We start from the raw sequence: 23,822 nt of genomic DNA on the forward strand, positions 1-23,822 counted from the left end.
GAAGAAAACAATCTCCTAAAAAATGTGAGACCGCAAAAATAAAAGCCCAGAGAGAAACAAATAAAGACTCTTTCTTGTAAAATGGAAAACATGAAGGGAAACTTTATTTGTAATATTAAGACTTTAAACTATTAAATCACAACGCAGCTGCAGGTTTTTGTCTTCAGCTCAGAGCCTCATCTTCAGTCTGCAACACACTGCTCCTCTTCATCAGTCCTTACCTCCTCATGAGGAGCTGCAAAGAAAAAGTGCGAGTGCAAAAAAAATAAAAAGACTCAAAGTAGTTCATGCTGTCGAGAGAGGAAGAGGAAGAGGAACAAATAGGGTGAGGTCACAATTTGCAGGGCGAGCTGCTCCTCTTCATCACAAAAGCAAAGATGAGGCGGCGATGAAGGCGAAGCTGGATGCTGTGATGTCATCAAACAGGCTGGAGCGGTGTGTGTGTTCCTGTGTTCCTGTGTGTGTGTGTGTGTGTATGTGTGTGTTCCTGTGTTCCTGTGTTCCTGTGTGCGTTCCTGTGTGTGTGTGTGTGTGTGTTCCTGTGTGTGTGTGTGTGTGTGTGTGTTCCTGTGTGCGTGTTCCTGTGTGTGTGTGTGTGTTCCTGTGTGTGTGTTCCTGTGTGTGTTCCTGTGTGTGTGTGTTCCTGTGTGTGTGTTCCTGTGTGTGTGTTCCTGTGTGTGTTCCTGTGTGTGTGTTCCTGTATGTGTGTTCCTGTATGTGTATGTTCCTGTTCCTGTGTGTGTGTGTTCCTGTTCCTGTGTGTGTGTGTTCCTGTTCCTGTGTGTGTGTGTGTTCCTGTGTGTGTGTGTGTTCCTGTGTGTGCGTGTGTTCCTGTGTGTGCGTGTGTTCCTGTGTGTGTGTGTTCCTGTGTGTGTGTGTTCCTGTGTGTGTGTGTTCCTGTGTGTGTGTGTTCCTGTGTGTGTGTGTTCCTGTGTGTGTGTGTTCCTGTGTGTGTGTGTTCCTGTGTGTGTGTGTTCCTGTGTGTGTGTGTTCCTGTGTGTGTGTGTTCCTGTGTGTGTGTTCCTGTGTGTTCCAGCGGTGACGTCTCATGGTTCACCTTCCAACAGGAGGCAGTGGAGGAGCTCCTCTTATCACTGACAAACACACAAACAAACAAACATGTGTTAGAGCTGCATTCTCTCTCCTGACCACCAGGTGGCGACTCCTCTGGTTGTATAGAAGTCTATGCTTCATGTGTTAAAGCTGCATTCTCTCTCCTGACCACCAGGTGGCGACTCCTCTGGTTGTATAGAAGTCTATGCTTCATGTGTTAAAGCTGCATTCTCTCTCCTGACCACCAGGTGGCGACTCCTCTGGTTGTATAGAAGTCTATGCTTCATGTGTTAAAGCTGCATTCTCTCTCCTGACCACCAGGTGGCGACTCCTCTGGTTGTATAGAAGTCTATGCTTCATGTGTTAAAGCTGCATTCTCTCTCCTGGCCACCAGGGGGCGACTCCTTTGGTTGTATAGAAGTCTATGCTTTTTGTGTTAAAGCTGAAGCTCAACATGGATGTGTAGAAGTACACACACGCAGTACTTGTACCTCGGCTGGCCTTGCTGGGGTAGATCTGGGCGACGTGTCGGAACTCGTCTGGAGGAGGAAAGTCCTCAAGGAGATGGAACGAATACCTCGACTCAAAATCATCTGCAGGAGGAAATAAAACATCACTCACTCTTCTTCTAAAATAAAAGTCTGAGAGCGAGGAGAGAAAGAGGAGGAGGAGGAGAAGAGAGAGGAAGAGGAGGAGGAGGAGAAGAGAGAGGAAGAGGAGGAAGAGAGAGGAAGAGGAGGAGGAGAAGAGAGAGGAAAAGGAGGAGGAGAAGAGAGAGGAAGAGGAGGAGGAGGAGAAGAGAGAGGAAGAGAAGAGAGAGAAAGAGGAGGAGGAGGAGAAGAGACAGGAGGAGGAGAAGAGAGGAAGAGGAGGAGGAGAAGAGAGAGGAAGAGGAGAAGCAGAGGAAAGAGGAAGAGGAGAGAGGAAGAGGAGAAGAGCGAGGAAGAGGAGAAGCAGAGGAAAGAGGAAGACGAGGAGAAGAGAGGAAGACGAGGAGAAGAGAGAGGAAGAGGAGGAGGAGAAGAGAGAGGAAGAGGAGGAGGAGAAGAGAGAGGAAGAGGAGGAGGAGGAGGAGAAGGAGGAGGAGAAGAGAGAGGAAGAGGAGGAGAAGAGAGAGGAAGAGGAGGAGGAGGAGGAGAAGAGAGGAAGAGGAGAAGCAGAGGAAAGAGGAAGAGGAGGAGAAGAGAGGAAGCGGAGAAGAGCGAGGAAGAGGAGGAGAAGCAGAGGAAAGAGGAAGAGGAGGAGAAGAGCCCAAACGTCTGATGGAGAGCAGAATTCTAATTCTCTTTTATTGTGAAAGATCGGCACTTCCTGCAGATCTTTCACAATAAAAGCTTCCAGGAACATGAGCGTCCTGTGATCAGAAACTCACCGACAAACGAGCGCGGGCCGGAGGAGGAGGGGCCGTTACGGAGAGGAGGAGGAGGAGGGGGAGGAGCAGCGGGGGTGCGGGTGGGCGGGGGAGGGGGCCTTCCTCGAGCGGGGGGGTCAGCAGAGAGGGAGGGGCTACCATGAGGCCGGTAAGGAGGGGGCGGAGCTTCTCTACCCGCTGGCCTCAACGACGACGGCTGGACCGGAACAGAAGGAGCTGAGGAGATCAATACAGTGATCAATGCAGTGATCAATGCAGTGATCAATTCAGTGATCAATACAGTGATCAATGCAGTGATCAATACAGTGATCAATACAGTGATCACTGCAGTGATCAATTCAGTGATCAATTCAGTGATCAATACAGTGATCACTGCAGTGATCAATTCAGTGATCAATACAGTGATCAATGCAGTGATCAATTCAGTGATCAATACAGTGATCAATACTTTCCCTCACCTGCTCCTCTACCTGGCGTCTCCCTGGAGGGGGGCGGCGGCCTGTTGGCGCCCTGCAGGGAGGGGGAGGCCGGGGGTGGAGGAGGGGCGGGGCCTCTGGTGGGGGCGTGGCCTCCAGGGGAGGGGGCGTGGCCTCCAGGGGAGGGGGCAGGCCTCTTGCTGCTGAGGGAGTTGTGGCGCTGTGGCAGCTCGGGCGCCGCCTCGCCGCCTGCCGGATCGTTGGTGATGCGATACAGGGGAGGGGGCGGGGCCAGAGAAGAGGCGGGGTTTCCCCCTGAGGTGGGAGGACGTCTGCTGTTGCCAGGAGACGGGGGAGGTTTGGAGGGGAGGGGCGGGGTATTGTTCGGAGGAAGGGGGAGGAGCTTCTCTCTGACGGAACAAGAGGAGGAAGGAGGCGAGGGGGCGTTACCACGGCGACAGAGAGGTGGAGGGGGGGGGGCGGAGGAGGAGTGCTTCATGTTGGTAGGGGGGGAGGGGCTTGAAGAGGAGGGGGTGGGGGGGGGGGACAGCGTCTGAGGGGAGGGGCTCTCTGTGTCGTCATGGAGATGGCTGGGGGGGCGGGGCGCTGCAGCTCGAGTGGAAGGAGAACGTCCTGAAGAACCGTCTGTCAGGGAACACGGAGAACATGAAGAACATGGACATGTAACACGTAACGAATATGTATACATACATACATACATGTATACATACATACATACATACATGTATACATATAACATAACATGTAGCAATATTAAAAACTTAAACATGTTCACGATGCAACGACGTTACCTCCATTCAGCTGAAGGCTGTTTTACTAAATAACTTCAGTATACATCAGGGTGTTAACGCGTGTTAGTGAAGCGGTCCCATGCTGCCCATTGTGACCTCAAGCGGGCCGACCAGTGAAGTCACAGCATAATAACGCATAATTAACAATGTCCCTCTATGTTTAAATCATCGGTGAAGGTTTTTAGATGATAAAATCTATTTTAAGGTCTTTCAACAATAAACTAGGAACATGAAGAGCAAACATTCAGACATCAGCCCTCTGGTTATCTGCCTGCTCTCCTCTGCAGGTTCCCTCGCTGTGTGACACGTTTGTGACGCCGCTTTCATGACGTGATCCATGTTGAACAACTTATGATAAATAATAAACACAATAATGTCAGAGCTCACATCAATAGAGACTGTGGATCAATGTCTGTTTTAAAAGCAGAGGATCAGAGGTTTGAATCCCAGCTCTGATAATTATTTTTTTTTTGGATTGAACAGCCTGATATAATGCAACACTAAAATATAAATGACAAAAACCATAAAGATTATATTAGGAAATACATAAATGAAAAACAGTCTTCACCTCCGACCAGCCTCAGCTTGGGCACGCTCCCCGGGAACAGCGCTCCTATTGGTGGAACACAACTCGACGGGCTTCCTGCTGCACTTTCATTGGCTCCCGCTGTTGCTGCTCCGCCTCCTTTGGGCTCTGAGAACCACAACCATTGGACAGGTAAACAAGGGCCTCCGGAGGGCACGCTACGATGTCACTATGATGTCACTACAAGAGGCATCAATGTGATTACATTACAACGATGACATCACAACGATGACATCACTATGATGACATCACTGACACATGAGTAGGTGAAGGGGAGGAAGGATGCAGGGGAGCTCTGGTGACGACGCCAAACACTGAAGAGAGGAGGAGAGAGGAGAGGTGGTGAGGAGAGGTAATGAGGAGTAGAGGAAAAGGAGACGGAGAGAGGAGAGGTGAGAGGAGAGGAAGTGAGGAGAGGACATGAGAGAGAAGGAGAGGAGGCGAGGGAGAAGAAGAGGAGCTGTGGAGAGGGAGGGAAGGTGAGAGGAAAGGAAGTGAGGGAGGAGGAGAGACGGTAAAAGAGAATGAAGTGTTTACGCTCCCTCGCAGCTCCGATGACTCCACCGACTCGACGTGAGACAAACAAACAGTCAAATCATTATAAACATTACGATGATGATCGATGACATCACAGCCTGAGATGCTTCAACAGACAGGAAGTGAAGCGCTGTGTTTGTTTTAGTACAAAGGTTCAGGTTGAACCGACGGCTGCTTCTTCCTGTTGAGCAACTTCATTTAAATAATCACAAAGAATTATGAAATATATAAGATCAAATAAATATTAAATGATGAACAAATTACAAATAGAATTACAAAGATATTTAAAAGAAATACTTAAATACTTATTCTACTTAAAGTCAGAATAATAAAAATAAATCTTGTAAATTTTAACGTAGCTCCACATAGCCCCACCCACCGCACACCTGAGGTCCAACTGAAGACAGCCGTGTGGGACCTTTAACTGACAATGTTGCTTTATTCCAACAGGTGTAGCAGCAACTAGCTGACAGCTGTGAGTAGCAGCAGCTAACTCACAGCTAGGTGTAGCAGTTGTCTCACAGCTGGGAGTAGCAGCTATCTCTACTTGTATCTACACAGACGGCTCCCTGCTGGTCAGCATGTAACTCTCTCTGAAAGCACTTCTTGTCCAGATGAAAGCACTCAGTCAATCAGCTGGTGATGGCAACGAGACATCAAAGAGACACCAAAGAGACATCGGGCTTCAACAGGACGCTGCAGGATCTGTCCAACCAGCCGCTGCTTTAAGCCTGCAGCCCGCTCACATCCTACCACTACACCTCAAACACGAGTAGTGCGTCTTAAATAGTAGAATTAAGTCTTAAATCACGACTCAAACAACAATCAGTCCGATTCAGAAAAGAAGAAAAGAGACACCACAACGTGGAGGACAGAAGAGAAGTAAACATGAGCTACAGGGTGTCACATAGAGAAGTGTCCTGATGGGTGTCACATAGAGAAGTGAGGTGGTGGAGGCGAGGTGCGTGTCTGCTGGTGTGAGGTCAGCTGCTGCATCAACAGAGGAGGACTGATCTACTGAGTGTTACTGAGGATGTGATCTACTGAGCGTCTGGACAGGAAACATGGCGGCTGGCTGACACCCTGCGGCCTCCTGCAGTTGTTCTAACGTCACAGAAGGCTGGTTGTCTTACTCTCTAGTGCTGTCCTCTGCAGCTCCTCAGACGGCGCCCCCTGCTGCTGGTGTAGGTATTGGTATAAGCGAATGTATGGGTGATCTGTGGGAGGTGTTTGGCTCGTTGGTGTTTGGCTCTTACTGTCGAGCAGCGGAGCGCTGCGGTCGTTCACCACCGCCACCTTCTTCAGCTTGGAGCCCTGACAGATGTCAGTCAGCAAAGCGCCGCGACCTTTAGCCTCGTCTCTGCTCAGTTTGGGGGGGGTGGTGTTGGCCTGGAGGAGTACAGTGACATCACAACTGGTAATGTTTACCAACCGCTCATAAAGACTAAAGAAGAAGAAGAGCAATTGTGTTTTTTAGATGATCTCAATGATGACCTCGCAACAGCCGCAGTTTAGGGCATTTAAGTGCATTTAAGTGCATGATGGGAAACGTGTGTGTGTGTGGTTACCTGGCTGAAGGTGGGTGGGGGTGGGATAGGCATCCTGCTGCTGCTCCAACACACCGGATCTCCCTGAAACACAGCACAGCTCCTTTATTCTGCGGCTCAACACCACATGCTTCGGTTTACCTTTTTAAAATACAAAATACTTTTCTGGAGGACCACATGAGACCACGTCAGCAACTTGTCTAGTCAGCAACATCAGCTACTAGTCTAGTTATCACCATCAGCTACTAGTCTAGTTATCACCATCAGCTACTAGTCTAGTTAGCACCATGAGCTATCAGTCTAGTTAGCACCATGAGCTATCAGTCTAGTTATCACCATCAGCTACTAGTCTAGTTATCACCATCAGCTACTAGTCTAGTTAGCACCATAAGCTATCAGTCTAGTTAGCACCATCAGCTACTAGTCTAGTTATCACCATCAGCTACTAGTCTAGTTAGCACCATCAGCTACTAGTCTAGTTAGCACTATTCGCTACTAGTTAATACCATCAGCTACTAGTTGGCACCATTAGCTCTAGTTAGCATAATTACCTGAATCTCAGCAGGTTGCTAAGCTAACACGTTAGCTCTCTGCTAACCCGGATGTTTACTCAAATACATTAAACCAGCCGTTCGCTTCACCGGAAGTGGAACCCGTCACTGTGTGACTGAATGCGGCATTAGCTCCGCAGCTAGCCATGTGCTAGCTTGTGGTCGGTGCATCATCCGGAACACAGCGGCTCTCTCACGCACCTGTAAACGTCAGCGGCCTTCCGCTGCTACACTCACACCTCCTCCTATCCGCTGGCTGTCTTCATGTCTCCGTCTCCCTTCACTTCCGGCGGGGTTTGTCCTCGGGGACAGCTAATTAGCTCTGCCGTTAGCCTCTGCTGCGGACCTCGACTGAGATTATTTTTATTTCTCTACAGTGAACACAGAGGAGCACGTGACCCTAGCACGTGACCTGAGCACATGCGCTGCAGCGGCAGCGCGTGCTGCATGCTCATGATGTCTAAATCTAATATAACAATATACAGGTTAAATCTCATATTCATGTTGTATATACTGTTATATATCATATACATGTTTTATAACCTCTACATAACATTATATATATATAGATACAAATATATATATATATATATATATATATATATATATATATATATATATATATATATATATATATATATATATATTTGTATCTACATATATATATATATATATATATATATATATATATATATATATATATACAAATAATAATTAAAAAAACAATAATTCTTTGTAATTTATTTGTTTGTGAATGTAGGATTTTGAAAGTCGTCAAATGTGTATTTAATAAAGAATAATACGAAAGGTCTTTGTCACAGTTGACGCTGACGCTCCATTTGTTTTCACGCAACGTCACTGTGAATGACGAAATTGTCAATAAAGATTTTTCAACAGGATTGGTTTAACGTGCTGTGACGTCACTGTCAACGGGCCAATCAGAGCGCTCGTGGTGCCGCGGGTATTTGAAAACAGAAATGGCTGAAGCTCGAGCGTAAGTCTTTAACGTTTAATAAACATTAACGCTTTGTTTTTCTTTTAAACGTTTCAATATTCTTCAGAGACAAAATTGACTTTTTGTGAAACGTCCATGTTGTGTTTTAATGTTTTAACCGATGTAGGTTAAGCTCGCGTTAGCTGAAGCTAACGGCTGCTACTTAGTATATTAAAAAGTACTGCGTGTACACTATAAACCTTCCGACGGAATCCCTACTGACTAGTTCCACCTGGTTACACTACTGATGTCGTACAGTATTACCTGTAGCTCTGAGATGTAGTACAGTACTACGTGCCCTGCCTCATCAGCAGTAGCTGAGTCCCTGTACTGTGTTTAGGGTTCTGCAGCGCTGTGATCCGGTACTCTTGGGTTCCTGCAGAGACTCAGAACCGGAAGCAGCCAGGATGCTCCTCCACCTGACGGTCTGTTGTACTTCCATGTGCTGCTGTACTTCTTTAAAAGTAGTAACGTCACGGCGTAACTATACTCTGTTACAAGGGAAAGTGTCGTAGGAAAGTTTTTTTTATATATATAGATATATTTATATATATAGATATATAGATATACATATATATATATATATATATATATATATATAGATATATAGATATACATATATATATATATATATATATATATATATATATATATATATATGTATATCTATATCCCTCTATATATAGATATGTGTATATATATAGATATATAGATATAGAGATAGATAGATAGATATCGATCGATCGATCGATCGATAGATATAGATAATATATATGTGTGTGTGTGGGTGTGTGCCTGCAGGACAGCAGGCGGGTGCAGAAGGTTCTAGGTCGTCAGCTGTTTGTTCTGGACTCCATGATGTCACTGCTGGAGTCTGCCCAGCAACTGCTGATGCAACCCTGCCCTGCCCATCCTGGTACACACACAACACACAGTACACACAATACACAGTACACACACTGCACCCACTACACACTACACAGGACACACAGTTCTACGACTAATCGTTTATAGTATATTTATAACTGTTTCCTGTCTCTCTCCAGGGGGCGGGGCCGGCAGCAGGTGGAAGTCTCTGAAAGGAGACAGCAGGTCGAGGACGGAGGAGACGGAGACTCTGCTCAGATCTCTGGAGGACAAAGTCCAACAAATACACAGCAGAAGACACACACTCACACAGCTGATAGAACAGCTGGAGAGCAAGGTGACACACACACACACACACACACACACAGAAGCTGACACATATGTCTCCTCTCCATCTCCTTTGTTCCTCTCCTTGTCTCCTTCAGAAGCAGCAGTATGAACAGCTGGAGGAGTCTCTGCAGAAGGCCCAGAATGCATTGCAATTATGTGACTATCAGCTGAACCAGCTGAGAGCAGAGTCAGAGACTGTGCTCTGTCAGCTGACCAGCTGTCAGCAAATCAGAGATGAGTAAGTGGTCATTGGTCACACGGCCGTCGATTAGTCGTTCTGATTGGTCACTAACTATATATATATATATATATATATATATATATATATATATATATATATATATATATATATATATATATATATATATATATATATATATATATAGATCAATATCTATATAGATATATATATCTCACACCTACTCCCTGTCACCTGTCAGGCTGCAGGTGTATGTCTCTTCCCTACAGGACGTCATGCAAATCAACCTGCTGTCCTGCAACCAATCAGAGCTCTGTCTGGAGCTCAGGCCACGCCCCTCTTCCGACATGTCATCCAATGAGCCGGAACTACTGAAGCTGGCTGTCACCTGGAGCCATGACGACCGCTTCACACTGCAGGTCACTTCCTCATTCACTCGTTCTCCTGTCTGCTGATTGGTCGGCCTTCATAAAGCGACAGTGTGTCTCTGCTGATTGGTCGGTCTTCTTAAAGCGACAGTGTGTCTGTGCAGGTGAGGGCGGGCCCTGCCGGTCTGGTGGAGGACGGCCTGTCGGGCCGTCTGTCTGAGCTGAGCGCCGCCCTGCTGGAGGTGATGCAGCGTTACCTGAGTCAGTTCCAGCTGCTGTCTGAGATCCAGAGACTGAGATCCAGGTAAAAGCACTTCCTGTTGGGTTAAAGATCCCTTTGGATCAGGGGCGTGATGGCCGAGGCCCCGGTGGGATAATGACCTCTGCCCCCCCCCATCCTTAGCTTCGCTATAGACTGGCGTCCCGCAGGGCGCCGGCTAGTGTACCTGAAGTCGGCGCTGCTGGTGTTCCACCTGCAGGTGGACGACGGGTACCCCGGCAGCGGGCCGGCCCGGCTGCTGTCAGCGCTCAGAGACGGACGACCTCTGGACACGTCCGGGCTGCAGGTACAGTACACGGAGTACCACGATGTACAAGTACAACAGACACTGTGAAAGTACTACGACGTCCTCGTCCTGCAGAATGACAAGGATCTTAGAATAAATAGAAGCATCCATTGAAGACAGGATGTACCAGCACCACACTATGTGTACCAGTATACATACTGTATGTACAGTATGTATATAAAGTACTTGTAGTTTGTATGTTATGAAGTTTACCAGCTGATGGAGAATGCTCTCTCACTGTGTGTGTGTGTGTGTGTGTGTGTGTGTATTTGTGTGTGTGCGCGTGCGTGCGTGTCTCAGCCTCTCAGGTCTGATCTCAGCCTCACTGATTGGCTGGTGTTCCTCAGCAGCAGTCCTCTGGTCTGACAGACCCCTCCTCCTCTTCCTCCTCTGTTCATACAACAATATATAAATAAATGTTTTCCACCAAGAAAGAAAGAAATGCAATGTGAATTCTTATACGTACTAACTCTGTGAGGCTTTTATTTTGAAAAGCTGCAGCCACTGTTTCCTCTGACACAATATTAAGATGTTAGGTTTGTTGTAGACTAACCAGTTCTGATCAGAATCAATCGACAGGGATCGGTGTGCAATGCATGCTGGGTAGTTTTGTGTCTGACTTGCTCTGAAGTCATGCACACGGTCAACCATGATCTCACGAGAGCGAGGCGCCGCACTGGATTGTTGGCTATTAGCTTCATGTTTAATGTAAGTTAAACTTACCTTAGCTGGATAGGCTAACTTACATTAGCTGGACAGGCTAACTTACATTAGCTGGACAGGCTAACTTACATTAGCTGGACAGGCTAACTTATGTTAGCTGGGTCGGCTAACCTTCCTCAGAGATCCATTGATGAAGAGCGGCATGAGTTAAATTAGTTTATAGAGTTATGTCCTGTTATAAAAATAACTGATTCTGAACAGAGGAACATGTTATAATACTAATAACCCTTTTCTAATATTATAGAATATATAGAATAGGATATGAATGTATATTGTTAGTGTATAGAATATGATATAAATATATAGAATATGATATAAATGTATATTGTAAGTGTATACAATATTATATAAATGTATAATGTGAGTATATAATGTGATACAAAGGAGTTGTACACAATGCAGCAGAAACATTTTACTGATCAATATCTAATCAATGATTTTACTGTAACTTTATTAAGATGATTGTACTCTGATACTTGTGGCGGTATAATTACTTTGACTGCAGTAAAGGATGTGAATACTTCTATCAATTACGTTTTTGCATATATTGTGTATTTTGTATATTGTATTTATAAATGCCGCATAGATTCATATCTATGTATAGCTCATAATAACCTCCAGCAGGTGGCAGCAGAGACAAAATAAGACCTCGGGTGACGATCTTAACAGTCCAGAGAAGAAGAACTCACCTACCCACAATCCCTCGCTCGTTTCCGGTGTCCAACCATTCGAGACCTAAGATGGCGGACCGGCGGCGAAGGAGGAGGCGCGCGTCCCAAGACAGCGAGGACGACGACGATGAGTCCGGCTCGGGTTCGGACAGCGGGAGGTCCGGGTCCCCGACCAGCAAGAGCCGCGTGAAGGACCCGGACCCACCGGAGGAGACCGCGGCCCGGGTGGAGCCCAAAGTCAAGGCGGAGTCCGAGTGTGTGAGTAGCTAGCTGCCGTTAGCTCGCCGGGCTGACGGCTCCATCTCCCGGGGTTAGGCTGCTGGGAAGAGAGAGAGAGAGGGGGGGGGGGGGTGTTACAACTTGCTCTTCTTCTGCGGTTTAATGTTGTCGGCTTCTTCTTCTTGGCTTTATTGTTGTCGGTGAAGCTTCAGACACCAAAAGTTCTTTCAGCTGGAAGGAAACACATATGTTTGAACATGAAAACTTTTACCAGCAAACTGTGTATAAATGCATAATATATATACATATGTGTACATATAATATGTCGGTTTTAATGTCAACAGTTGAGCGTCACAGTTTACCGGAGACGAAAAGCCGCCAGTTAGAACCTGTTGACCCGGCAACGGGTCAACAGGTTCTAACACAACCCTCAACAAACACAGTACTCTGTGTCATAGTACTGTGTTTCAGAGTACTCGTGTGTATCGTAGTATTCTGAAACACAGTTCTCTGGCACATAGTACTGTGTTCCATAGTACTGTTTCAGGGTGCGTATACATTCACATGTGTACATTCCTGTATATGAAAGCTTCCTGTAAACATGAACGTTGTGATGGATACTCTGACTGGTGTGTTTCTGCAGGAGAGTGAAGACGGAGTGGGAGAAGGTGAGCACCTATTATGACATCATATATTACTGTGATCATTAGATTATGATATATGTTATTGTTATTATTCTAATATATTTTATTATATATATTAGTGTTATCATTATGATATAATTATTGATGTTGTGTCACATGACTTTGTTCTGTGCAGCGGTTCTCTCTGACTACGACAGCGCCGACCCAGAAGAGAACGGCTCCCATTCAGAGGTGAGCTGGTTCTACTGGTTCTCCTGCAGATCTATAGGTTTCACTTGGTTCCTGTTGTATATTAGTACTCTGTTGAACTACTAGTACTCTGTTGTATATTAGTACTCTGTTGAACTACTAGTACTCTGTTGTATATTAGTACTCTGTTGAACTACTAGTACTCTGTTGTATATTAGTACTCTGTTGAACTACTAGTTCCACAGTGTTCCTCTTCTTCCTCCTCAGGGAGCTGAAGAGGAGGCGGAGCAGTTCAGCGATGAAGAAGCTCCAGCAGCCGCAAGCGAGGCTGAGCCTCCTGCAGCCGCCCAGCAGCAGGAGGAGGAGCAGGAGGTGCAGGAGGAGGTAGAGGTGGAAAAGGAGGAGGAACCAGAGGAGGGGCAAGAGGAGGAGCAGCGGCAGCGGCAGCAGCAGCAGCAGCAGCAGCAGCAGCAGCAGCAGCAGGAGGAAGAGGAGGAGGAAGAAGAGAAGGAGGCGCAGGAGGAGGAAGGAGGACGCTCTAAAGAGGAGAACAGGGCTGAGGAGAAGGAGAACCTGTCTGGAGAACGACAGAGTGGAGACGGGCAGGTGAGAATAAATACTAATAAATACTGTGCTGAAGACTAAAACATACTGTAATGAAGACTGTAGTGAAAGTAACACCTCCTCCCACCTCACCCCCCTCTCCGCCCCCTCACCTCCTCCCTCTCCTCAGGAGTCGACAGACGACCCTGAGAAGAACCCAGCTGGGGAACCGGGTCAGAAGCTCGACGATGACGAGGACCGTAAGAACCCGGCCTACATCCCGAGGAAGGGTTTGTTCTTTGAGCACGACGTGAGAGGCCACGCCCAGGAGGAGGAGAGGTGCGTCTGCTGCTGCTGCTGTTGTTGTTTACTGCATTGAGCTCTCCTCACAACGCGTAACCCCGCCTCCCACAGACCCAAAGGCCGCAACAGGAAGCTGTGGAAGGACGAGGGCCGCTGGGACCACGACCGCTTCAGAGAGGAGGAGCAGGCACCCAAGAGCCGCGAGGAGCTCATCGCCGTCTACGGCTACGACATCCGCAACGGGGGAGCCGCCGAGCGTGTGCACCGCCAGCGCCGGCCCAGGTGAGCGGGAGGGCGGCCGGGGGCCAGTGAACGCACCGCGAGGTTCTAACAGAACCAGCTAAACGAGAACAAAATGTCACGCGGCGCGTTCAGGGACCGTGGGGCTTCTGACCTGAACGTCTGTTTCCTTGCAGACAAAGTTCGTCTCCCGGCAGAGACAAGCGGTGGAGAGACGGAGGAGAGCGTCCGGTCCGGTCCTGGCAGGGAGGAGGAGGAGGAGGAGGAGGGGGAGGACCGAACCGAGCAGCTCCTCCCTCGTCCCTACACCCCTCCTTGTCGTGCCCCTCCCCACACCCTTCCCGGGCGCCGCCCCGCAGCCGCCCGCCCTCATACAGGAACAACGAATCGAGCGCGCCCCCGGTGCCCCGAGAGCGGCACGGCCCCAAAGCTGCGTGCGACCCCTCGGGGGGCGTAGCCTTCAGAGGCGTGGCCTCCAGGGGCGTGGCAGTGCGGGCCCCGGGCCGCAGCGGGGGTCGCGGCCCCTGCGTGGTCATCGAGGACGTTCGGGATCAGGACCCGAGCGTCGGAGCGCCGGCGTCGTCGCAGCCGGGCGGGTACCGATCCGCCTCACCGCCGAAGCGGCAGCAGGACCAGCGGGGGGGCGGTGACAGGGCCGCGTCAGGATTGGCCGCTTCCTCTGACCCCGCCCTTCAGTCGACCAATCGGGAGGCATCTCCTCCCGCCGAGCGGCCGGTGGAGCGCAAGTCGTACGCTCTCGCTCGCAGGACTCGATCCCGGCCAGCGGACCTGGGCAGCAAGCAGGCCTCGGTGGAGGAGCCCGCCACGCCCGCCCCTAGCGGGGTAGGTGGGAAGAGCTGGGGGGACGGAGGTGGAGGAGGTGGAGGAGGAGGAGGAGGAGGAGCAGCAGCAGCAGCAGCAGCAGCAGCAGCAGCAGCAGCAGCGCTGGAGCAGCTGGACCAGGACGTGGCTCGACTCAGTCTGGCCGGACAGAACTGGAGTCCGAGTCCAACGTCCTACTTCAGGTCTGAGATGAGAGGTGAGTCCTTCATCTTCATCATCCTCAAACATTAAAGAAGAAATATATATTTGATAGTTATTTATATATAATATATGTGTGTATGTATACAGTACATAATGGCTCCATGCAGTACATTATGGCTCCATGCAGTACATTATGGCTCCATGCAGTACATTATGGCTCAATACAGTACATTATGGCTCAATACAGTACATTATGGCTCAATACAGTACATTATGGCTCCATACAGTACATTATGGCTCAATACAGTACATTATGGCTCCATGTAGTACATTATGGCTCAATACAGTACATTATGGCTCCATGTAGTACATTATGGCTCAATACAGTACATTATGGCTCCATGTAGTACATTATGGCTCAATACAGTACATTATGGCTCCATGTAGTACATTATGGCTCAATACAGTACATTATGGCTCCATGTAGTACATTATGGCTCAATACAGTACATTATGGCTCCATGCAGTACATTATGGCTCCATGTAGTACATTATGGCTCAATACAGTACATTATGGCTCCATGCAGTACATTATGGCTCCATGCAGTACATTATGGCTCAATACAGTACATTATGGCTCCATGTAGTACATTATGGCTCCATACAGTACATTATGGCTCCATGCAGTACATTATGGCTCAATACAGTACATTATGGCTCCATGTAGTACATTATGGCTCCATGTAGTACATTATGGCTCCATGTAGTACATTATGGCTCCATGTAGTACATTATGGCTCCATACAGTACATTATGGCTCCATACAGTACATTATGGCTCCATGTAGTACATTATGGCTCCATGTAGTACATTATGGCTCCATGTAGTACATTATGGCTCCATGCAGTACATTATGGCTCCATGCAGTACATTATGGCTCCATGCAGTACATTATGGCTCCATGCAGTACATTATGGCTCCATGCAGTACATTATGGCTCCATACAGTACATTATGGCTCCATGTAGTACATTATGGCTCCATGTAGTACATTATGGCTCCATACAGTACATTATGGCTCCATGCAGTACATTATGGCTCCATGTAGTACATTATAGCTCCATGCAGTACATTATGGCTTCATATAGTACACCCTGTGACTCACTCTCAACCAATAAGCATGCTAGATTTCCTGTCCCGTGTTATAAATGAACATACACACGCGTGTTGTCCCCAGGCCTCCCCGGCAGCCTGCACCTCCCCGCCTCGCCACCGCAGTTCCCCAACATGGAGGAGATGGGTGTCGGCTCCAATCGAGCCAAACGCTATTCGTCCCAACGCCAGAGGGCGGGGCCAGAGCCGGCTCCGCCCATTCACCTCGGAGTGATGGAGGGACACTATTACGAGCCCAGTAAGACATACACACACACACACACACAGACAGACAGACAGACAGACAGACAGACAGACAGACAGACAGACAGACAGACAGACAGACAGACAGACAGACAGACAGTACTTCCTCCTCAGCGTAGTACTTCCTCCTCAGCGTAGTACTTCCTCCTCAGCGTAGTACTTCCTCCTCAGAAACAGGTGGCAGCAGAGCGCTGCGGTGCGTTCAGGGAGCATCGTTGAGACGAGAGGATCAGAATGTTCACACGTTCATGAATGAAGGACCGAATGTTTCCCTCAGTGTTGGGACGAAATACTTTGAGTTCTTTAATACTTTAGAGTGTAGTACTTATGAAGCGTCTCTCAGTGTCGTACCAGGGACCCATCTACGCTCACGGAGACGGCCCCGCCCCCATCCCGCCGCAAGGCATGCTGGTCCAGCCTGAGATGCACCTGCCCCACCCAGGTGAGTACTTTATACTACTACCTCTCAGAGGTACATGTCGTACTTTATACTACTACCTCTCAGAGGTAGATGTCGTACTTTATACTACTACCTCTCAGGTACATGTCGTACTTTATACTACTACCTCTCAGAGGTAGATGTCGTACTTTATACTCATTTACATAATTCCTCCTCTTCCTCCTCAGGTCTCCATCCCCACCAATCGGGCGGCCCGATCTCTAGCCCCGCCCTCTACGGGGGCCCGCCCGTCCCTCTGTCTCCGGGGCAACCGCAGCAGCTGCTGCCGCCGCCCTTCTACCCGCCGCCGGGGGTCATGACCTTCCCGTACCCGACCATGTACCCGACGCCGCAGGTACGCCTCTCCGCCGCGGCGGTGCTGTTGTTGTTGTCGTTGTTGTCGTCGTCCTGATGGTTGTCCATAAAGTTCTTTTGACTCAGGCGCAGGCGCAGGTGACGTACGGCGGCGTGACGTACTACGACACCGTGCAGCAGCAGGCGCAGCCCAAGCCGTCCCCGCCGCGCCGCACCTCGCAGCCCGTCACCGTGAAGCCGCCGCCGGAGCTGCACTTCGTCTCAGAGTGACCCCGCCCCCTGCCCCGCCCCCTGAGAGACCCCGCCCCCAGCCCCGCCCCCTCCACCCGCCACTCTGCCTTGCCCGAACCGACGCCCACAGGTGAGACCAGACACCGGTTGATCAGGTACTTGTAGTACTTTATAGTACTAGCTCTCAGGTACTAGTAGTACGTTATACTACTATCTCTCAGGAACATGTACTTTATACCTCTACCTCTCGGGTACTTTGTACTTCTAGCTCTCAGGTAAATGTAGTATTTGTACTACTCGCTCTCAGGTACATGTAGTATTTGTCCTCTAAACAAAAACAAGATGGCGGCTGAGTGAAACAAGATGGTGGCTGTGCTCCACAGGGTCGGTGTCAGGACGAACGGCTTCGCTGGTGGAACTTCTCTCTTGTTGGACCGGCAGCAGCAGCGAGGTTCTGCGGTTCTCCCACCGACGTGTCTTTGAGGAACGTGAGCTGTAGAACCCTCGGGAGCTTCTAGAACGTCTTGTTGTGGTTCTGTCGTCATGTTCCCTCAGAGGAACAGGACCTTCTTTATTTTCACATTAAAACAGAAACCGGACGTTTGCGTGTGAACAGTTTGAATGCAGAACCTGGGGAACCTTTACTGAGGGATCCCTCCCGCAGACAGACGGGTTCCTCTTCGGTCGGTAAACATCCAGAAGAAGAGAACACGTTGATGTTCATGTTCTCGTTGTAACGCTTCACTCTTCTTTTCCTCTTGTGGCGGTTTGAAACGTTGAGTTTGTTTGGAAGACGTTAAAGAACATGAAGGAACGTTAGAGAACGTTAAAGTGGTAAAGGAAGAAATAAACAAGTTAATCCATCATTTTAAAGTCATACATTTATAATAATAATAAAACTTGTATATCCTCTGATATTATAAAAATCTAAAATTACACAAACTGTAAAAAGTGTTAGCGCTAGCATTAGCTGCTAGCATTAGCTGCTGGCATTAGCTGCGAGTATTAGCTGTTAGCATTAGCTGGTAGCTCCTGGGAGGTCCAGACTGAACGACAAACAGAAGTCTGTCAACAACAAGTTGTTGTTGTTGTAAACGGCTGATGGACCAATCACAGCGCAGCGTCTCGGAACTCATGAAGACGTTTCTCCAGAATATATTTTAATAATCCGTCATTCATAACGACTATTTACTTTTAATTTCCTCATTTAAATAATTAATGAATCTAGAATGAATTGCCATTAATTAAATATATATATATACATACATATGTATGTGTGTGTATATATATATATATATGTATATATATGTATGTATATATATATGTATGTATGTATATATATGTATGTATATATATATGTATATGTATATGTATATACATATACATATTACATATTATACATGTATATAATATATATACATGTATATAATATATATACATGTATATAATATATATACATGTATATAATATATATACATACATATATATAATATATATATATATATATATATGTATATGTATATTATATACTATATATGTATCTATATGTATATTATATACTATATATGTATCTATATGTATATTATATACTATATATGTATCTATATGTATATTATATACTATATATGTATCTATATGTATATTATATACTATATATGTATATATATATATAGATATAGATCTATATCTATAGATATAGATATAGATCTATAGATATAGATATAGATCTATATCTATAGATATAGATATAGATATCAAATAATATGAAGATAACGTTTGTGTTGTGATTCTCTTTCTGGCCACTAGAGGCTGAAGTGAAACCTGCTAACACAATAATATTAATAATAATGTTCATCTTGTTGCTCGTTCCTTCATTTGTCCCTCTGGGCTTCCGTCGTCGGCTCTTGAAGCTCCGCCCCCTTGTCAGCTGCAGATGAAATGGAGAAAACGTTTATTAATTTTCAGAATGTTGAACGCTGCATTAAAAGACGTTTTGTTTATTTTTATTCTTTTATTTTGTGAACGTGACGACTTCCTGTCTCGTCCTGATGAAACAGAAGTTTATGGAACAAAGTCCAGATGTTAATATGAGAAGATGTAACAGAAGTGTTGAGTTCAAAGGCAGCAGGACGTTCCAGGTTTCTTTGTTCCTGAGCTGAAGGTCTCGAGGTTAAAGTTTAGTTTTATATATAAATGTGTGACTTTAGAACTTCATACTTTCACATCAGTGTTTTGTTTGTAAATTTACTTTAATCCTGTAAATCAGTTTTTTCCTCAGAGGTCAAAAGGTCGTTTGACCCCATGAGGCGTGTTGGGGGCGGGGCTTGTGACAGCGCTCTCCCATTGGCTCCTGTCGGAGTTTCCAGGTCCTTTTGTTTTTATTTTATTATTTCTGTAATAAACGTTTCGCTTTTCTTCTTCTCTCCTTCATTTACTCGTCCGGACCGTTACCATGGTGATGATGAAGGTGTTTAGTTTCTGTCGCTCAGATCAATAAAGTTTCATGAAAACTCAACAAGTGTTCATCTGGTCTCTCCTGACATGAATATTCATGAGCCGCTCCTCATGAATATTCATGGGCGGCTGCAACGGCTCGTTTGGTTTTGTTCTTTCAACTCAAAACTTTATTGAACGTTTTTTTTTGTTGATGATGTGAAGAGCATCCTTCCTTCTGATTGGCTCGTTAACGATGATGTCACGGCTCTGGCTCCATTTAAATTATTTCCTCATTCTTTCTCTTTATTAGTTTTTTTTTAATTTTATTGATTTGTTTTATTAAACAAACCTTTCAGCATAAAACATCTCACACACGCACACACACACACTCTCTCACGTACACACACACACTCTCTCACGTACACACACACACACACACACTCTCTCACGTACACACACATGCACACACACACACACACACACACACACACACACACACACACACACACACACTCTCTCTCTCTCTCTCTGGACCCGGATGTTGTTCATTGAAGCGTTGGACAAGAACCCAGGAAACCTTAGAGAGAGAGAGTGTGAATGTGAGTGTGTGTGTGAGTGTGTGTGTGAGTGTGTGTGTGTGTGACACCAGATGAACCAGCTGCTGTTTCCATGTTGATGTTGAGACACACACACACCTACACACACTTATACACACACCTACATACCTACACACACTTATACACACGTACAGACAAACATCTCCAACAATCTTCATTCATCATCATAATGAATACTACTGTCAGCCTGCAGTGTGTAAACAAAGTACTGCTGATTGTACTAAAACTTCCTGATGCATGTATTCATACTTCCTGATACTAGTACTCATACTTCCTGATACTAGTAGTCATACTTCCTGATGCTAGTACTCATACTAGTACTACTTCCTTGTCGTCAGGGATTTTTTCATTACCATCAATTTTCCAGCTGGAGGTTAATGCGCGCGGCCGTGTGGCGAGAGCGCGCAGCTGCAGCAGTTAAGAAAAGAGGAGGAGGGGGAGGAGTTATTGCTCTAATTATCAGAGAGAGAGAGAGAGAGAGAGAGAGAGAGAGAGAGAGAGAGAGAGAGAGAGAGAGAGAGAGAGAGAGAGAGAGAGAGAGAGAGAGAGAGAGAGAGAGAGAGAGAGAGAGAGAGAGAGAGAGAGAGAGAGAGAGAGAGAGAGAGAGAGAGACTCTGCAGTAAAATCGCTCCTCTGTCGCTGTAAGGAACGGCAGCACCTGAACGCAGCACGCGCTCCGCTCAGGTGTGACAGCAGACAGCCCATAATACTCCGGTAACGACGTCGAGCCGTCTGGTCCCGGTTGATACCGCGCAGGAGCGACCTGGGAGGAACAGAGCTGCGCGGGGCTTTCAGCATCCCGCGTCCCGCAGCCCGGGAGCGAGCGCGTATTGCCCCGCTGCAGAGCGAGGAGACGCGGGGGAGAGGAGCAGCTGGAGCGCGACCTCCGTCCTGGGTCGTTTGCTTTTGGTGCAAAAGGAGGTCTAATAGCCGGAGATAGGGAAGAGCCCCGCACCTCCTCCTCCTCCCGCACCTCGCACCTCTTCCTCCTCCTCCTCCTCCTCCTCAGATGGGTTGAGGCGGTCTGCCCCCGCAGATCCGCCGCGCACAGCCCGCTCCCCCTCCCCTCCGCGGGGCCTGGATGATGTAGCCCCCTGCAGCAGCGTCTTTCCCCGCACACACACCATGCCGGCGGGCATGAAGCCGCTGGAGAAGTTCCTGAAGAAGCCAGAGCACCGCGCTGACCCGGGCCGGGGGCTTCGTCGGCGGGGTGGCGGACAAGGCGGCCGGCGGCACGGGGGCGTCCCGCAGGAGGGCCAGCCTGTCCCGGGTCGTGCCGTTCTTCCGGAGACGTCACCGGAGAGCGGGCAGCCGCGCGAGGTGTTCAGGTGTGTGTGTGTGTGTGTGTGTGTGTGTGTGTGTGTGTGTGTGTGTGTGTGTGTGTGTGTGTGTGTGTGTGTATATATATATAATGGGTATTTTTACATTTATAATGTGTATATACAGACGTACAGACAGACACACACACACATCTACACACATGTATAGACACACACACACACCTATACAGACACACACCTATACAAATACATAAATAAGATGCACGTCATAAATGAAATACAACACTGCTTTTTACTTTGAAGTGATGTATGTAGGTGCTTTTACTTTGAAGTGGTGAATGTAGGTGCTTTTACTTGAATGAATGAAAAGTACTTTATTAATCTTCAAGGAGAAATTTGAAGTGGTGTGTGAGGGTGCTTTACTTTGAAGTGGTGATGTTGTGATGTATGTAGGTGATTTTACTTTGAAGTGGTGTATGCATGTGCTTTTACTTTGAAATGGTGTATGTACATGCTTGTACTTTGAAGTGGTGTGTAACGTGCTTTTACTTTGAAGTGGTGTGTGGAGGTGCTTTTACTTTGAAGTGGTGTATGTACGTGCTTTTACTTTGAAGTGGTGCATGTACATGCTTTTACTTTGAAGTGGTGTATGTAGGTGCTTTTACTTTTGAAGTGGTGTGTGGAGGTGCTTTTACTTTGAAGTGTGTGTGGAGGTGCTTTTACTTTGAAGTGTTGTGTGGAGGTGCTTTTACTTTGAAGTGGTGTGTGGAGGTGCGTGTGCTTCCGTAGCCTCACCAACAGGCTCATTGAGGACTTTCAGACTTGAGCCTGAGTGAAAGTCTTGTTGTGTAGTTGTTGTGTAGTTTGTGTCTCAGAGCAGTGGTGCTGCAACGAGCCGCTCAGCCTCACAAAGAGAAACACAGTCAGTCTCTCAGGACTCGCTGCAGCTCACAGTGCAGACTGAACATTACAGCTTAAAGCTGCTGACCGTCTGATCCACCATGTTTATATGTGTGTATGTGTGTGTATGTTTGTGTATGTGTGTATATGTGTCTATGTGTATCTATATCATAAGCGTTGACGATAGCGTGACCTTTGACCCCTGCAGTCCTGACAGTGAGGACCCTCCCTCCTGGCCCTCGGCCGCGGGGTCCGGTCCGCTGCCGCCGGGCAACGGCTCCGGGTTTGGACCCGGAGGAGACCGTCCGCAGCCCGTCTCTGTCCAGCGACGAGCAGAGCTCTGAGGCCAGCCTGATGGAGGGAGGAGGAGGAGGAGGAGGAGGAGGAGGAGGAGGAGGAGGGACGCCTCTTCCTCCGACACGCCGGACCAACCTGACCCTCGCTCTGCTGGACAGCGCGGCGGGAAAACGCACTGGACTCTGCACAGGTGAGACAGAAAAGCTGTTTCTAACTACTGAAGAGGAGGAGGATGAGGAGGATGAGGGAGGAGGAGGAGGAGGAGGAGGAGGAGGAGGAGGAGGAAGAACCATGCACCATGCACCATGCTAACTCTCGGCTGTGGCTCGTTGTCGTTGTTGCTAGCTAGAAGAACATCTCAGCAGCTAAATAGTTTAAATCTTCTCAACTGTTTCTGCTTTTAGAAATGTTTTCCGACTTTCCTTCTCTGCCTCATAGCTGCTAAGCTAACAGCCTAGCGGAAAAGTTTATTAGCTGCTAAGCTAACAGACTGATGGTTTTAGCCTTGATGAAGTCAAACTCTGTTTATCAGCGAGTCTTCTGATTCAGAACCAGGAGTTAGAGCAAGAAAGATTGGAACGACTGTGGAATCATGTGCCTCGGTGGTTAGCATGTGCCTCGGTGGTTAGCATGTGGCTTGGTCGTTAGCATGTGCTCAGTTGTTAGCATGTGCCTCGTGGTTAGCATGTGGCTCGGTGGTTAGCATGTGGCTCAGTTGTTAGCATGTGCCTCGGTGGTTAGCATATGGCTCGGTCGTTAGCATGTGGCTCGGTGGTTAGCATGTGGCTCAGTGGTTAGCATGTGGTTAGCATGTGGCTCAGTGGTTAGCATGTGCTTAGTGGTTAGCATGTGGCTCGGTGGTTAGCATGTGGCTCAGTGGTTAGCATGTGGCTCGGTGGTTAGCATGTGGCTCAGTGGTTAGCATGCCCGTCTCTCAATCAGAGCATCGGTGGTTCGAGCCCCGGCTCTGTTAGTCCACGTCCTTGAGTCCTTCAATTCAAAATGGCCGACTTCCTGTTCAGTTTTGGGCAATATTTCCAAGAAGGTTTCTGTCGGTCACGGAAACTACAAAACAACTACAAAACACCAGAACAAATAATAATAATAATATAAATAATATACATTGAAATAACAACAGCTCATGAAGTAATCTGTGGATTGAATCTTGTCTCTTTTTA

At 47.5% G+C, this 23,822-nt stretch overlaps 4 protein-coding genes across 7 annotated transcripts in view; 3 read left to right on the forward strand and 1 right to left on the reverse strand.

Moving 5' to 3' along the window:
• Positions 1–82: 82 nt before the first annotated feature.
• Positions 83–7,281, reverse strand: LOC137803436 (WAS/WASL-interacting protein family member 2-like). Of its 3 annotated transcripts, none has more exons than XM_068601893.1 (8): positions 7,076–7,281; positions 6,345–6,407; positions 5,910–6,165; positions 4,222–4,347; positions 2,884–3,486; positions 2,426–2,641; positions 1,545–1,646; positions 83–1,094 (listed from the first exon to the last, which is right to left on the reverse strand). In XM_068601893.1, exons 2-8 carry the CDS (start codon positions 6,375–6,377, stop codon positions 1,054–1,056), a joined length of 1,377 nt encoding a protein of 458 aa, XP_068457994.1. In that variant the 5' UTR covers positions 6,378–6,407; positions 7,076–7,281; the 3' UTR covers positions 83–1,053. The 3 variants fall into 3 exon arrangements, with proteins under 3 accessions (XP_068457994.1, XP_068457996.1, XP_068457995.1); XM_068601895.1 differs by having other exon boundaries at positions 6,033–6,165; positions 7,076–7,279; XM_068601894.1 differs by lacking the exon at positions 7,076–7,281 and adding an exon at positions 6,875–7,051.
• A 538-nt stretch (positions 7,282–7,819) lies between these two features.
• Positions 7,820–10,625, forward strand: si:dkey-225f5.4 (uncharacterized). Its single transcript, XM_068601896.1, has 9 exons — positions 7,820–7,868; positions 8,209–8,293; positions 8,670–8,784; positions 8,915–9,072; positions 9,161–9,303; positions 9,506–9,683; positions 9,797–9,936; positions 10,036–10,198; positions 10,499–10,625. The coding sequence occupies exons 1-9, from the start codon at positions 7,852–7,854 to the stop codon at positions 10,562–10,564; spliced, it is 1,065 nt and encodes a 354-aa protein (XP_068457997.1). The 5' UTR covers positions 7,820–7,851; the 3' UTR covers positions 10,565–10,625.
• A 1,006-nt stretch (positions 10,626–11,631) lies between these two features.
• casc3 (casc3 exon junction complex subunit) lies at positions 11,632–17,980 on the forward strand. 2 transcript variants are annotated; one of them, XM_068601890.1, is made up of 12 exons: positions 11,632–11,850; positions 12,455–12,479; positions 12,631–12,686; positions 12,912–13,250; positions 13,378–13,526; positions 13,602–13,772; positions 13,907–14,769; positions 15,951–16,124; positions 16,473–16,571; positions 16,757–16,923; positions 17,010–17,244; positions 17,498–17,980. In XM_068601890.1, exons 1-11 carry the CDS (start codon positions 11,662–11,664, stop codon positions 17,151–17,153), a joined length of 2,376 nt encoding a protein of 791 aa, XP_068457991.1. In that variant the 5' UTR covers positions 11,632–11,661; the 3' UTR covers positions 17,154–17,244; positions 17,498–17,980. The 2 variants fall into 2 exon arrangements, with proteins under 2 accessions (XP_068457991.1, XP_068457992.1); XM_068601891.1 differs by lacking the exon at positions 17,498–17,980 and having other exon boundaries at positions 16,996–17,104.
• A 2,988-nt stretch (positions 17,981–20,968) lies between these two features.
• The window catches only part of rapgefl1 (Rap guanine nucleotide exchange factor (GEF)-like 1), a 16,417-nt gene continuing 13,563 nt past the window's right edge, over positions 20,969–23,822 (forward strand). The window contains 5 exon segments of the mRNA XM_068601967.1: positions 20,969–21,334; positions 21,336–21,450; positions 21,453–21,495; positions 22,556–22,649; positions 22,651–22,834. Of these exon segments, the coding sequence (XP_068458068.1) occupies positions 21,293–21,334; positions 21,336–21,450; positions 21,453–21,495; positions 22,556–22,649; positions 22,651–22,834 (478 nt within the window). The 5' untranslated portion in view covers positions 20,969–21,292.

Source organism: Clinocottus analis, unplaced genomic scaffold (assembly GCF_023055335.1).
Source record: "Clinocottus analis isolate CAN_PGR_092001 unplaced genomic scaffold, fCliAna1.0.p SCAF_56, whole genome shotgun sequence".
Taxonomy (NCBI): Eukaryota; Metazoa; Chordata; class Actinopteri; order Perciformes; family Cottidae; genus Clinocottus; species Clinocottus analis.